Consider the following 15,418-nt stretch of genomic DNA (forward strand, 5'->3'; position numbering starts at 1 on the left):
TATCGTAAAGCACACGACTAAATGAAAAGAGAACTTATTTTTGAAAGATCTGTGTGGCTTGTCCTTGGTGCTTCGCAGCGGGAATGTCACAATTTTCTCCTCAACAGCAACATCACGTTGTGCATCATCTAATGATAAGATTGTAATCGTGTTTTAGCTTCCCCCAATCTTTTTCTGTTTTTCAAATGCTTTTATTTCTAAAGGTGGGAAGCAGACGCTTTTATGGTGCGTGCAAAGTGAGTCTAAATAGATCGTGAGAAAGTATGTTTTTTTTTGTTTTAAATATTTATTAATAGGATGTGATTTGTATTTTGAATTCTTTTCTTTCTTTTGGCTGACTTATTTTGTATTTCTTTAGAGACAACACTAAGCAGGCAGGGGTTGGTAAAGGGAGGAATAGAGATTTCGTTCACTGATTGTCTGTCAAAAGGGGGAACGAAATACATCTCAAGCTCCGTCCATTTAATATAATTACATTATTTCTTCATGGCAGCACGATACACATGATTCTCGAAGTCAAGAACACGTAAAAAAACGTTGAATAAATATTTGGGACACAGTGTCGGTGACTATATGTAGCACATTATTCCTTTGGCTAAGTAATGCACGAACTGTCTGTGCAGACGTGCGGGAAAACGCCAGCCATAGGGACGATATGGACATTTAGAATAACTCACTCGCCAACAAGAAGAATCGACCCATCTGTTGAGATCAGGTTTGGTGGGATAGAAAGACGAATTGAAATGTGTACGTGCACTTTTTCTTTGGTTTGTTTTGATAAACAGCATTAGAGACTCAATCGATAAAACGACTGATGTGTGAAACGGAATAAGGTTAAAACGTTTAAATAAAGAACGAATGGAAACAAAAAATATATACTATATAAGGTGCATCTCCTGGAATTTGCATAACGAGTGACTCTTCACGTCTCTGCAGACTCTGGCACGTTGCAGAATGAATTGCGTCGTGACAGTTTCATCAGGACCGACTCGACTGTTGGAGACGGCGAAACGGACATTTGCTGAGCGTGAGCGGCCACTTGATTGTGATGTTGTTGGCTGCCCCCGTTCTTCGATCCGTATCGCTTGAGCCAGGTATAAGAATCGAGGGAGATTTCCTTCTTGAGCAGACGACGAGTAGGCGGAGCTTTCCTCAGGTGAACTAGTAGCCGAGAGAAAGTGTCATCACGAGACGAAATCAGAAGATTCTGAACACAAAGACATTACTAAAATTACAATAAATACCTGGCGAAGCTGGACGAGAAGCCACTTCTGTTTTGACTAGAACAGCAGGTGTGTGTCTAAGATCTAAAATAGCTGGAATGGCTTTTTGAGCCATCCTGATCCACATTCTTGATGCGTCGGGTGACATGACAATCTTATTGCAAAAACCGATTGAAGATAAGAACACCTTCATGTATTTGAATTCAAATGAAACCACAACTAATATTACCTGATATACAGGGCAATCTAAGGCGAAAGATGATAGGCTAGTGCCCAACCTCATGTTCCAGACGCGCACCGTCCCATCTTCCGAGCCTAATAATTGCGAGAGATAAGACGAACAATCATCGGGCTGAAGATGAAGTTGGCACATGTTTATCACTTACCGGATACAACAACGGAGCCATCAGTTGTAATTTTCAAGCAAGTGATGGTTGACACGTGCCGTCTCATGGAATGGATTTCGCTGCCGTGCTGGGCATCCCAAATAATGAGCTGACCGTCACGCGAGCCGGAAACCACCAGTAAATGCTTACTGTTGGCCATGTTGGCCAGGGCAGGGACATTGGCAACATGAGCGGCAACGACGACAGTGACGTGATCGCCGTGTCCGGCCATAATTTGAACTAGTTTTCCACCTTTATCGGTCGGCCCGGCTAGAACGTCCCACATTTTCAAGGATGAGTCTTTAGAGCCCGTGATGAGGTAGCGGCTGTCCGGCGTACACGTGAGACATAAAACTTCGTCAGCGTGACTGACAGCTATCGCTTCTTTGTGTTCCTCAGTCAATTCCAGCGACCAAAGCCGGACACTGTTGCAAGCGATCAGTTAACATTTAATTCTTGAAAAGATTTATTTAAAAAATATAAACCTGTTGGATCTTGTGGCTCCGGCCATCCAGCGGGTGTTGCTGGCCACGACGAGGAGTTTGGAAGCGGCCATAGTCCACTGGCGGACAATTTCTCCTGTGCCCAGCTTCCATTGGATGACCGTTTCGGCCGAATCGGAAGACAAGACGTAACCATTCCAATCGGCCATAATGGCCAACTGGTTGACTCTGCAGCCGGCCGGGTGTATTTGCGTCGCCGGAAGAGTTTGCCCGGCGTCTAAATGCCAGACGGCCACCGTTCCGTCTTCTGCAGCCGAAGCGATGTACAGGCCGGCGGCGTCAAAGTTAACGACGCTAACGGGTGCCGATAGATGGCCCCACTGGGCGATCCTTGATAAGTTGGAGGTCCGCCACAATTGAACTTGGCCCGAGCGATCGCCAGTAGCTACAGTGGCGCCATCTATTGGCGACATGGCAAGATACGTCATAGGACTGTTCACCGCCACTGCGGGCCGTTTCTCTTCGTAGCGTAGCAGCCACATCTTCACTTTATTGCCCACTAAACGTCGAAAACAACTTTTAGCAAAGTTTCGTTTCAAAGCCAGACTGAACTTTTCAAACCTGAATGAAAAAACAGACGTGGATCGTCAGTGCGAGTACAGCACGACGACGTTGTTGCCGCACTTTTGCCTGGGTAATCGATGGACAATGCGTGGATCAACTGGCCGCTATGGCAATCGTAACACAGCAGCCGGCCGTCTTCGGCCATCACGGCAGCGTGGGAATGGCCGTTTCCTCCAACAATCACAGCTCCTATGACCTTTAATCAGATCAAATGTGTTTAGAAATTCATCTTTGAAGAATTCATGCGTACATCAATACCTTAATGGGCAGGTCCGTCCAAGTTCTGAGTGAGGAGCCCGTGGTGAGTGAATAGAGTCGAGGGAATCCGTCGTCCAACCCGACGGCCAACAGAAAGACATCGTCTCGCGATAGAGTGACGTGTCCAACAGGTTGTCCGACCTCGATCAGATTCAACAGCGTCCAGTCATCCAGCGACCACAGACACATCGACCCATCCTGCGAGGCGGACACTAAAACATCTTCTCGATGATTGACGGCCAGGGCAGTGATCGGTCCGCGATGATGATCGATGCGAGCCAATCGAGACTCTGAATGTTGACCTTTGCCCGGCTGCCATTGGAATGACATCACAATGCTATCCTCTCCTCCGGTGAGAATCAGCCGGCTGGAAATAACGGACGACACGACAGAGACGGATGCGATGTGCTCCCTGATCCGCAATGCGATGTTGCCGCTGTAAAAATCCCAAACAATGACGCTGAGATCTTCACCGCCGCTGATAACGTGACGGCTGTCGCCCGTGACGTGCACGCAACTGACCCGTCCGCTGTGCCCTTTATAAACGGCTATCCGGCGTCCATTGGCCGCCGAGAGACTGAAGAACGGATCGATAGGATCAGCTGTGACCAAGACAAGACACTGGCCGTCTGGACTGGCGGTCATTAACTGAATCGGCTCGCGCTGGAAGACGTCCACTGTTGAAAAAAACGAGCACCGCGGCGGATGTAGGCGGATGGAAAGAAATAGAGAAACCAGAGAAATGAGTCATTTTATACTGGCTGGAAAATAAAAATAAATTCTGCTTTATCAAGGGAAAAACCAATACCTTTTCTCTCTAGGGGTTTTCCCGAATGGTTCCAATTCCAGCCGGACGACGTCGCCACCAAAACGGGTCCGCTAAATTGATCGCATTCCGTTAGGGCATCGCAATACAATCGCCACAAGTGTTTCTTGCTATTCTCCTTATCTATTGATTTTTTAGAAATAAAAAAACGTTTCATTTTGCAACAAACAAATTCTCCAGTTTTTTACCTGCGTAGGGTTTGAGAGCCACTATTAACTGGGCTGCGAGCTGTTGCGATGCAATTACGCCGCAATCGTTGCAATCGACTTGACTGATCCACGACAAGGAGCGTTCCAGCAGCCAGAGATGAGAGTCGATCCATCGGATGGCTGACTGTTGAACGCTGGCCGAAATGAGGCTCAAACCGAGCCTTCCAGCACGCGCTGCCAACCGCCACGTCCTCCAATCGAACAATGTTTCCTCGAACAGATCTCGTTCCATGTAAATCGACGTTTCGCCTGAAGAGAATCAACCACCAACGTAACAAGAGGAATTAAAAATTATTATTATCATTCTTTTTTTTTTTTTTTTTTTTTTTTTTGGCAACTGGACGGGGTTGCCCAGGCCAACCGAAATGAATGTGTTTTCCATACCAACAATCGAATAGAAACGAGCGAGCCAGCGAAGCGCGGAAACGGACGCATCAACGAGGCTGTTGTTTTCGCTGCATTTCAAAGCGGATGGGATGGCGGTAAATGCAGCCGCGGCCAAGTTTTCACTCTGTTTGTATCTCCGGCGGGCAAATGACAAAGCCGGTTGACTCCAGGTGTACCCCACCGAGGCAAGTGGCAATTCCAGTCGACGATCCTCGTCACCTCTTTCCGGTGTCGCGAGTCCGCCGGAAGCCGAATGAGCATCCACTCGGATGAGAAGGGCGTCTAACAAGTGGATCGATAAAATATCCCAGATGCAAATGTACGTTTTAAGAGTCAGGCGAATGCGTCAATATAAGGAAGTAGGTAAACAAAAAACTTAAAAAAAAAAAAAAAGGGAAAGAGAATTTTAAGAACAGATGGCGCTCGGTGACGCTCCTTGTTCCATCAATAACATCAACAACTCAACTGAGGGCCTTATTCAAAGTGTTGTTTTATGAAAGACAATGTGCTTTCTATTGTGTTAGCTCATAAAGGCTCCCACTCTGCTTTGCTTTTTTGTTTTCAAATTTCATTTATGAATTCAATTAAACACGGAGAACGTGTCGTTTTCATCCGATACTGGAAGGAGGGCGGTTGTGCGGTGTACCTAATGATTGGATCAACTGCCCGAGGTGTTGATGGAGACTCTCGCCTACGGACAGGGATTCCAGACATTGACGCCATTCCTCTTCCGTCAGTCCGGAAGAATGACATCCGGCCGCGCCCGAAGCTAGGTTCATAACGGCGCATGTTTTACGGACGAAATCGGCCGGATACTGGCTCTCCATACTGTCGAAGAATGGCGCCAAAATGGCGTCGATCGTTTCGGCCGAGGAGGTGAATGGAGCCAGGATTGCGTCCGAAGACCAGGCGGACGGCGGAGGTCCTCCCGGGCAAGACATGTGAACGGCTGTCCATCCGCGGACGTCTTTCAACGGGCTGGAACATGTGACGATGAGTCGAACGTTCTCCGGAAGTTTGTCGAGCGACATGAGGCCCCACGAGTCGAGCCGATCGATCCCGGCGAGCACGATCGTCAGACGGGTATCCTTGGCCAGTTGGCAGCCGATCCGTTCCGTCCAATGTCCATCGGCTGTTGTTGTGCAATCTTTCTGCCGGCCAACTAACTCACGGCGAATACTTTGGTACAGATGATCGGCCAGCAAAGCGTCCGGCGCCGCTCCGACGATCCTTACCGCCGTCAACGACCTGTTCCACTTGGAATCCTGAAAACATTTGCATAAATGACGTCACACGTTTCAATTCGATTTAAAATGAAATGAAAATGATTTACCGCCGGTAGATTATCGAGCCAACTGTTGATGTGCAACGCAAGACTACGATAGTCGTAGCCGGAAGAGCAATTTGAAGCGTCGTCATCCGCCGCCTGCGGTTGTCCGCTGCAGATCAATAGCCCCGAACGGCTGCCGGCTGTGGAGCTACCGTTTGCCGCTGCCCAGGGGTCCTGAAGCTGAAGTTGATTGAAATTGACGGCCAAGCACGAGCTTTTCTGAGATGCGATTTCGGCCAGTCGCACATGATCAGCCGTCCTTGTCCAGCAAAATTCCACGCTCATCGTTCTTTCCCTTTTTGGTTTCTTATTTTTTCTACCGTGTTTTGTTTTCTTCTGTTTGGAAATATCCTCCTCGTGCGTACCGTCGCCTATCCTATTGATTCAACAAGAAAGAAAAAAAGAAAATAAGAAAATAACGAAGATATTAAAGATGATGTGCCCAATCATGAATTAGAAGTGATTTTGTGAGGAGTAAACCTCCGTCTTCCCACATGATGATAATTGACTTACAGAAACAACATACGGGGGGATGAGGAGTGTGCGGAATGAAAGGGGGGGGGGGAATCATTTGCTGGCGCCCTGGACATCCCCGCTCCCTTGCTCGAAAATAGATGCTGGCCAGATAAACGAAGCGAATGAGCTCACACGACATCGTGGCATCAAATAAATCAATAGCTAAGTATATACGCCACTGTAATATACAAACGCTGTGCGGTTGATATCGTCTATATAAGGAGAACCTTCTATTTCTTATGCGCTAGATGTCCGTCCTTCCTTACATAATGTTTCATTAGGTCTTGTCTCCCCATGGTGGAGCTGCGAATGGGGAAGAGAAAACATCGTTCCTAACAAAAACTTAAAGGCCACAAAAATATTTCAAAAAGAAAAGATGGGGAAGGCCTTTTCGTTTCTTTTTCAGTTGAAGAGCCATGGGATACAAAATGTCTGCACGCTCCGGTAAGCCGCCCATCATAGCCGGTTTATACAAACATGGAAGCCAACAAGCAAAAACTGTATCATAAACAAAATAAACAAGATAGAAAGAACTGCATTAAAAAAAAAAGAGGTAATAAGCATAGTACACTCCCGATGAAAGTATTTAAATAAAAAAAAAGGAAAACTAAAAATAGGCCTTTTTTTTTTAAGTCTATCTTTGTGTGGCTAAACAAGAATTCGGCCCAGTTTGTTTGCCTCTCTTTTTTCAATCCCAGTACAATCTTTTATCAGCCCCCCCAAAAAAGAGAGAGAGAACTATGGGGAATACTGGTTATAGTTGGGCTTTACCCCGACTTGTACTTTCTTTGATGATCTTTGTAGTGTGCGGGAGAGCAGGCCGCATGTTGCTACCAAACTACTACTAGTTGTTACAATACCATAGCCATGAACACACTGTTCAAAAAAGAAAACTTTTTTCTTTTCTTTTGTCATGGAGAAGAAAGAAAAGAACAAGTTCAACCATCAGAAAAAAGGTACTCGGGGATCATGGGGTATGGGCGAGGAGGTAGTTACTATTTTTGATTTCCCTGTGCTGTTATTGGCAAATAGGAAAGAAGACATCGGCAAAAAAAATCTACATGATGAACATGGATATCATTCTTCGATATTCATTACAAACGTCGACGTAGGGAGATTTTTTTTTTGAAAAAAAAAAAAATAATAATAATCAGCTGAGTTTCGAAAAATGCGGTCGATTGTTGCCATGCCATTATTATAATGACACCTTTATTAATCTCGTTTTTTCCTATTTGAGTTGCGAGGTGCATAGAGAATATCTTTCGTCAAAGGGACGCGGCCAAAGAACTGGCACATGTTTACATTGGGCGTATTTCAAAAAATGAAATAGTTATGAATTTTTTTTAAAGGCCAATCGCAAAGCTTTTAAGGTATTGACACAACATTTTTTTTTTTTTTGTCTACTACAACATTTCGAAAAGCTTCTTTTTTATTAAAGGTCCTATATCTAATTCAGCGTTATTTCGAACGTCTAAACTCTGCAGCTGGTTTACCAGATTGGGTTATTGTTGTTTGTTATTGAATATCCCAGGACGCTTTTTGACTTGGATCGCGTTTTTTTCTTTAACCTCCCCCCACCTCCCCGCCAGACGTCAAGCTGTGCCAACCTAAACAACGACCGATCCCCGTGAGTACAAAAGCTTTCATTCGTTTTTCTGCAGGGAAAATGAAGACAGGAAAGCGTCAAACATATTCTTCTCGAAATCTGATTATGTCATGTACAAAATGGATACATCGCCTACGTTCCGATAATGCACCGGGAAATTTGAAAATATTTTCAAATTCATTTCCCCCTCCGTCTCTGACGTTTGGTTGGAGCTCGTTACGATCGCATGATTGGGTCCTGTCCTGTACACAAACTACGACGTTACACATCCGCACGGAAGAAACACGTCTCCATTTTTCTTTTTTTTTTTCTTTTTTCGCCATAAACATATATACAGACAAGGAAACGGGTTGGTCACGGACGTCTATTTTCTTCTCCCCTGTTTTGAGGATACGCAGCGTGAGTTGCGTGCACCCGGGTAACCGAATACAAATGCTATTATGTGTATAATAGAACCGCAAACATCGAGACGATAGACAACAGTGTGTACATCTATTATCGCTAGTTTTTTTGGAAGAAAAGCGCTCAACCAGGGTTCCGGCATCCGCACGAAGTTCTCCCTTGTCGGCAAAAAAGGAAAGTTCGAACACGCTGGGAGGTTTCAAACTATGTAGCGATAATTGTTCAAAAACTGCGAAATTTATTTGTTTCGATTGATTTTAGCATTAAATTTTCAGTTGAACGATGATTGCAACGTAAACTTTCTGCGCATTGGAACCGTTTTCGCGTGACTGTGAAAATTGAAAGCTCCGCTTTCTGTCGCCATGGGTTCACGTTATGGACATCGCGCAAAGGTTAAATCACGAGCATCACGCAATGACGCAAGTTTGAGTGCATTTGGATCGATTTTTTGTTTTGCTTTTATTTTAAACGAACTGGCCATAACAAAATCGAACGATTGGCCTATCTGTGCTCGCGTACTCGAATGCCCGCAACAACACAACTAGCGATACAATGCATCATCAGGACCTCGAATCGTGAAAAGCTTCAAATGTCATAACAACATTACCAAAAGTTGCGTCCGTTCGGATTTGCCGAAGCCCCCACTCACACGGATTAGATTATTTCAAGTTGTCTTCCCCCCATTCGGATGGTTTTTTTTTTATTAGACATCCGGTCTTGCTGAAACTCTACCCGCCTCACATTCTAAACGAGTTTTTAAGAAACACACAAGAGCCAACAAAAAGGAATTTTTTTTTTTTTAAACGGATCGATGTATCGATCGCAATCATTTGTCAAGGTGATGAATAGTCTGTTGACTATGGGTTGACAATTTTTTATTTCCTGCGGGTTTATCGCGTCCGTTTCTTTCTCATCCGTTTTCGGGTGAGTAAAAAGGAGCAAACGGGATAAAACTGGGTGCTTGCGGGGATAAAAAAAAAAGAGATGACGTGGATGTGTACGATTGACGATTAGTCACGTTCAAACTACTTCTTTTTCTTTTCTCTTCACACACAAATTGACGTCTTATCACTTTCTATTCACATCCTTCAAACTTGTCTAAAGTTTTCACTTTTTTTTTTTTTTTTTTTTTTTTAAATCCTCCCTTTTTCTTGATGAAAAGATTGGCAACGTCGCGCGCGTGACGGGATAAAAAATAAGACAATCGTTTCTTGCCGGTAGTTACATCAAATAAGAAAAGCAATCGAATATGCCAAGAAAATCTCTACCCCCCCCCCCCCCCCCCCCCCCCCCCCCCCCCCCAGTCTACCACTGTTGTTTTTTTTTTTTCTCAAAGTGTTATGTGGGGTTATATATAGCCTAACTTCTAACAGTATACACACCGCACGCGACGAAAGTGCCTTTCAGTGTCCCGGTGTTCTTCGCTCACGATATATAAACACATTCCTTGTTTTGTTTTGCTTTTTCGTTACTGTAATAAAAGAGAATCAAGCCGCACGACGGTTACCTAGATATATTTCTAGGACGTAGCACTTACGAGATTCCAGCTGTGAGCGTGAGTGTTCCACGGATTCTCTTTTTTTTTTCCTCCAAACAGTTACACGTCGTGAGCAGCAAAGTGTCGCTAATATTTTTTTTATCCCCCCGCGACCTCAATTTCTAGTGGGCAGGGATGTTTTATTTAATGACCGCGGGATGACGCGGGATAAAAAAAATGGGATCGAACACCTTTGCAACAGGTGTAAATATAACAGGGGGGTGGTGATGTTGGCGGTTAAAAGCGCTGAGGTTATTGGGTGGGGTGTGGTAAAAAGTGGGGACATTACGCATTTTGCTCTTCACGTGCGCGCTCTACATTTATAGTCGATGAACACACGGAGGACGCGTTGACAAAAGGCGATGAGTAAGTCGCATGTGCTGCTTTATGTGCATCCTATCGATCCCTGGCTGTTTTATATGCCACCTGGATTTTACTCGATACCCCCTCCCCTGACAAACGATATGCGCAAGAGTTATGACAGCAATCCGAACAGAACAAAAAAAATGTATAATAAAATTTTTATAAATTTAAATTCGATTTTCTTTTCTGTCGGCGTGCCGTGCCATCTAGCGGATCCACTTTATTTTTATTTATGTTTGCTGTAAAAAGAAGAAAATCCAGAAGCCTAGTATACACTCGATGTCCTCCTAATGCCTGTTGTACTTACTTTTTCTTTTTTTTTTTTTGCTCCTTTTAACCCGAATAAAATCACGAAAAGCGATGCAATAAGAGATTACAAACGAAAATCCCTTTCCAACTGCTGGCCTTGTATCCATCGGAAGGATGTAATGACGACAGACCAATAACCCTTCCAATTAATCTCTTTTGGATTGCTCATTTCCACTCGTAAAATTATTAAGATTCGAAATAATCTATCTGCTATAGCACCTCATTTTAAAAAACACCTCTAAGTGTAAAAACGTTTACGATTGGAATTTAGGGGGGCGGATGTGTTAAGTAAGTGCGAAGAATTTCGGAAAAACAACAGTCGGAAACGACAACAAAATGTTGCTAATCAAAGTTAATTCAATGACTTTTAACTTAATGCTGTCAAAGAAACAATCCCCATAGGCTGGTCCATTGTTGAATATTCATTGCCAAACATGAATTCTAGAAAGGTTTGCTCCCACAAAAAGTAATGAAAAGTGACAAGTGGCAACGTCGTGCAATGAATTTTAAATGGCGATCCCTCTTATAATTACTACCGACGAAACAAAAAAAGGCCAATGTTCCACGTCATTCGAACATTCCCTTAAATCTCTCTCGACTTTTCCCAAGTTCATCACGATGAACCCAGGGCTCAAAAATTTCACTTAATCAAAATGGACGGTGGTGGTTTAATCACATTTGATGCTCACCTTACCTCCCAGCGGACTATCAGGACAGATTGGATTCCCATGCAACGTGAGAGCACTATGTAAAGCAAATTACTTGCAACTTCAATAACCTAACGGGAACAAGAGGGGTGGAAAAAAATAATGTAATTCCCGTCAGAATGAAAGCAATCCTAATCCAGGTGAGTGCACCAGCAGAATTTATGTCCGCCCGATATAGATGTAACAAGATCACACGAAAATTTATTGTTTTGTTACCTCGTGTTGCACGCCAGAACGTAATAGACTGAACACTTAAAGAAAAAGAATCAATTCTTACCGTTTCACACTCTCGTACTTGCGACAAAACAATCCCAGCAAATGAAGTTCGGGCACACTGCGAGAGCAATAAAAATGGACGTCTGTTCTCCACGACGATGAACAACGCGACTGACAAACCCCTTCGTTGGAAAGCACGCTGGTTAGGCGATTTACACACAAACGGGAAAGCTTATGCAGAGGATAAGAACACCCCAACTCACGTCATGCGCAGTATAAACTTTTTTAACATTTTCTTTTTCCAAACAAAATAATTTAGAGTGTTATTATTCAGCAACATCGCGGATTTGCATCAGCTCAATGTCGTCAATCGACGCTTCACGTTTTCAAACCTTGCAACTTCAGCAACGCCTCAAAACTTTTTGAAACAACGTGAAAAAAGGCTAGCATGGCAATAAATGAATAGCATACAAAAAAAAGTTTTGTATTGATTTCCATAAAAAATTACAATACGAAAAACGAAGCAAAGAAAATGGCGAGTAGTTTCGTCACGTGACTCATCATTCGCCTCGAACCGTACAGTGCAATGAAGTCTTGAAAATGCCACAATGCAACTGGGCGTTTCGAAGTCAATGACGAACGTTGTTATTGCGAACATTTTCATATTTCGAGCAAAAACATTCCAAATGGGCATTTTTTCTGCGGAATCGTAAGTTAAAAATGTGTTCGCAGTTGCCATGACGTCGATGGTCTACACAGCGCCCCTGGGCAGGCCAGTGCAAAGAATTGTAGCTACTATGCAATTGGCTGCTCAAGGTCGGCACATAAACGTTGATTCGAATTTCAAACAAAAGATAACGAGATTTTCACACAAAATCTAAGCCTATTTGTACTTCAACGTGTTGCATGCGTCATCACTGCGTCCCACTACCGGTTAGTGCAACGTTTCAAACGTAAACAATGTTACCACTAACCAGCAGAAGTCGCTGGGATGAGCCTTGTAAATGACACCACCAAAAATCAATTAAAAATTAAAAATAAATTTCTAAGAAATAAATGAATAAAACACAAGTACGAGACTGCTACTGGACTGACTCGGAGAAGATGCAAGGGACAACTGTTGATTTCTGCAAATGAGGTCGTCCCATTTATAGGGTCACCTTCACTGAAGAAGGGAGAGGGGGTCGTTTTGGGGGTAAACCCAATCCACCCTTTTTGCCGAGCACCACCATCGCCCACACGCTATTTTTTCATATGGCAATTGCAGATTTTATTCCCGGAATCTTCACCCCCAAATAGCCCACCCGTCCAAATCGTTTGGACACGTCGACAATAAAAAAAAAATAAAGGAAACAGGAGTTTTGTGTAGATATCCACGTTGGTAAGCAAATCGAAGGGAGGATGAGATAGCTACCCCATCCTCTTGATTCGAATTACGTGGAAAATTTTCCAGTCCTTTTCATAAACAAAACCGTACCCTTGGTGGACTCGGTTACGAAACCAGGCGGAGACACAAACTTTTTTCCACTTCGTTTCGATCGGATTTGTTCTGAAATAGATTCAAAATGAACGGCTCTTATTTCCGGATTGGAATGGTGCCATTTAATCCATCTTCGGACATCCGCAAGTGACCTAACAGTTCGTTTGAAAACCGTTCAAGGTTACACACGCGGCGTTCTGTATAACCGACACGAACCAGGGTGCCCTTTGCTTACCCTCACCCGCCATACAGCCCAAGGTACTTTTGGGTGGGACAGATGGGGTTCGGCAGGAGAAGGAGAACCCCACCCGTTTTACTTGGAATCGCTCTCTTTCCTCTCGATCGTGAGAGAGAGTGTTTTCTTGAATCAGCTGTTATTTGTTGTGTTCTTAATTCGATAACAATTAAAGGCTGCGATGACTCGAGAGACATGGCCTTCCTCAGTTCTTAATGTTCAGGATTTCGAAGAATTGTTTGGTGAGCTCCCACTCTTTTTTTTGTCAGCTTGGTCATCACTGAACGTTTTTCTAATGAAACAAAATGGCTGCCTCAAACCAAAACATATTTTTCGTTGATGGGAAGGGGTTCCAACATTGGTTGCTATAGGCCTGTAATATTTTCTTGCTTGCTTTTATACATTCACTGGGGAAATCAGCCTGGGATCGCAACGTTCATTTTTGCGTCGTTATAAATCTAACAGAGAAAAAAGCTTTGGCCAACGTCGACAAAACACAGAACGAATAAAAGATTGAGCTTTTCTTTTTTCTTTCATTTTAGTTGAGGGTAACCTTATTAATAACCGGTCTTCATCATTTCCAATCGGATTAGGCATCGATCATTGAAAAACGTTGATAGTTTTTACGAATGGCGAACGGCCCTGTTTGTTTTGCGTTTCCAATTGTGCAAGGCCAAAATGTCAAGACGAATTTGTTTGAATTTGGCGCGATTATTTGGATGGGTGGCTCTAATATTCAAAAAAGATTTTCAGATAAAAAATAAATCAAGAGACATTTGAATGTTTGATGAAGGTCTTTGAGCGTGTAATATTTTCAGTGAACAAAGACTTTTGATCGATAAGAGGTTCACAAACCAATATCGTTCTTTTCTCTCCCCCCCTTTTTTTTGGTCGGTTGAAAACTAATAAAATGGCGTGCACGAACAGGCATGTAAATCGATAGATATGAAGAAGGTTCGTGATGGAAGTCTGGCGACGTTTTCTTCCTGTATGAGGCATGGCATATCAAAATACATAAACTGGAAATGAGGTTAAGCTTGATGCGTCTTTTACCCGTAATAATTTCCTTACGACGTCGCTATTCATCATCTAGGCGAAGCCCCTTTTAACGGGAAAACGTCTCTCGTGGTTTACGTAAATGGGAGAAATTCATCCACGGCGAGATGTTTTACGAGTTCCACCGCCAGAGTAGAAACTAAAAAGATCATTCTCTTTTTCTTTTAATAGTTTCAAGAAATAAAAATAAAGCGGGCAAAATAGAATTGTCTTATCTTCATAAAAGAAAAAAATAACAGAAAAAAACATTATCCGAGTGTGCCGGCGTCGTAACAAAGTGGCGGGATCGTATGACACGCGCGCTCACGAGAGTCGGCGAAAGAGACGCGTCTCTACTTTTTTGTTTCATCCTGTTTCACGAAAAGGGCGACGTGAGTGTCGGTCTGTGTTTCCATTGATCTGAACAATGTTGAATTCAACTGCGAAAAGCTTAGACGCTGAATAGAGTCATCGCATTCACGCACATTTCAAGCCTCTTGCTATTCACGTTCTTGGTTCTTACACAAGCCAAGAAAAAAAAAATGGCAGACGTGTATCAACTATTTATTGCCACTAATTAACTGTTTTGACAAGGTTGGCGACATTCTCCGTGGAAACGCATGAGGAGAATGTGATTAATAGCATTTGAAATCGATACAAAAGAAAAAGGACTCGAATCCCAGTTGAATCTTCCATCCAATTCATCTAGAAAGTCATCCACGTGAAAAAAAGGGAGAGAAAGAGAGTTGGTAGTATAAGTAAATGGCGTAATTTATTTACACGTTGAGCATGTCATCCAAGTTTAGTAACAAGAGAAATAAACTTCTTTCAGTGGGAGCCTAATTGGATCGTTACACAAATAAAGAAAAAAAAGCGTTTGGTTGTAGAAATCCCACGAATTTCTGGCACCTATAATAGCAAACTGTCAACACACACACACACACACACACAAAAAAGAGGGGGGGGGGAGTATCTCCATAAATCAGAAAGGCAAATATTGCAGCGTACAAGATGTATTTTATCATCGCAATTAAATGTCATCCGCAAGTCGGGAACGATTCCAATATCTTTATATTTTTTGTTCTCCATTCGTGAATAAAAGACACGCCCGGCACACAAAAAAATGACGACTTGCCTGTGTGTGTGTGTGTATGTTTGTCTTTATGAGATGTAATACAGTCGTTACAACTTTATCGGGCACATGGCCAAAATCTTGGGCAAATCTGAACGAAAGTTATTCCAACTTTTAGGCCGCCAGATATCGTTCAAAACTTCCTGGATCGTCCACCCCAACTCAATCGACAATTTTTATAGGTATACATCTGA

At 43.3% G+C, this 15,418-nt stretch overlaps 2 protein-coding genes across 2 annotated transcripts in view; both read right to left on the reverse strand.

Moving 5' to 3' along the window:
* The window catches only part of LOC130703613 (sodium-dependent nutrient amino acid transporter 1-like), a 71,913-nt gene that overhangs the window by 6,782 nt on the left and 49,713 nt on the right, over nucleotides 1-15,418 (reverse strand). The window lies entirely within an intron of this gene.
* Nucleotides 350-11,519, reverse strand: LOC130703608 (protein qui-1-like). Its single transcript, XM_057525036.2, has 13 exons — nucleotides 11,404-11,519; nucleotides 5,690-6,062; nucleotides 5,003-5,621; nucleotides 4,354-4,638; nucleotides 3,949-4,218; nucleotides 3,743-3,883; nucleotides 2,935-3,611; nucleotides 2,674-2,872; nucleotides 2,095-2,611; nucleotides 1,610-2,034; nucleotides 1,453-1,538; nucleotides 1,245-1,377; nucleotides 350-1,161 (listed from the first exon to the last, which is right to left on the reverse strand). The coding sequence occupies exons 2-13, from the start codon at nucleotides 5,969-5,971 to the stop codon at nucleotides 923-925; spliced, it is 3,873 nt and encodes a 1,290-aa protein (XP_057381019.1). The 5' UTR covers nucleotides 5,972-6,062; nucleotides 11,404-11,519; the 3' UTR covers nucleotides 350-922.

The sequence above is a fragment of the Daphnia carinata genome, chromosome 8 (assembly GCF_022539665.2).
Source record: "Daphnia carinata strain CSIRO-1 chromosome 8, CSIRO_AGI_Dcar_HiC_V3, whole genome shotgun sequence".
NCBI lineage: Eukaryota > Metazoa > Arthropoda > Branchiopoda > Diplostraca > Daphniidae > Daphnia > Daphnia carinata.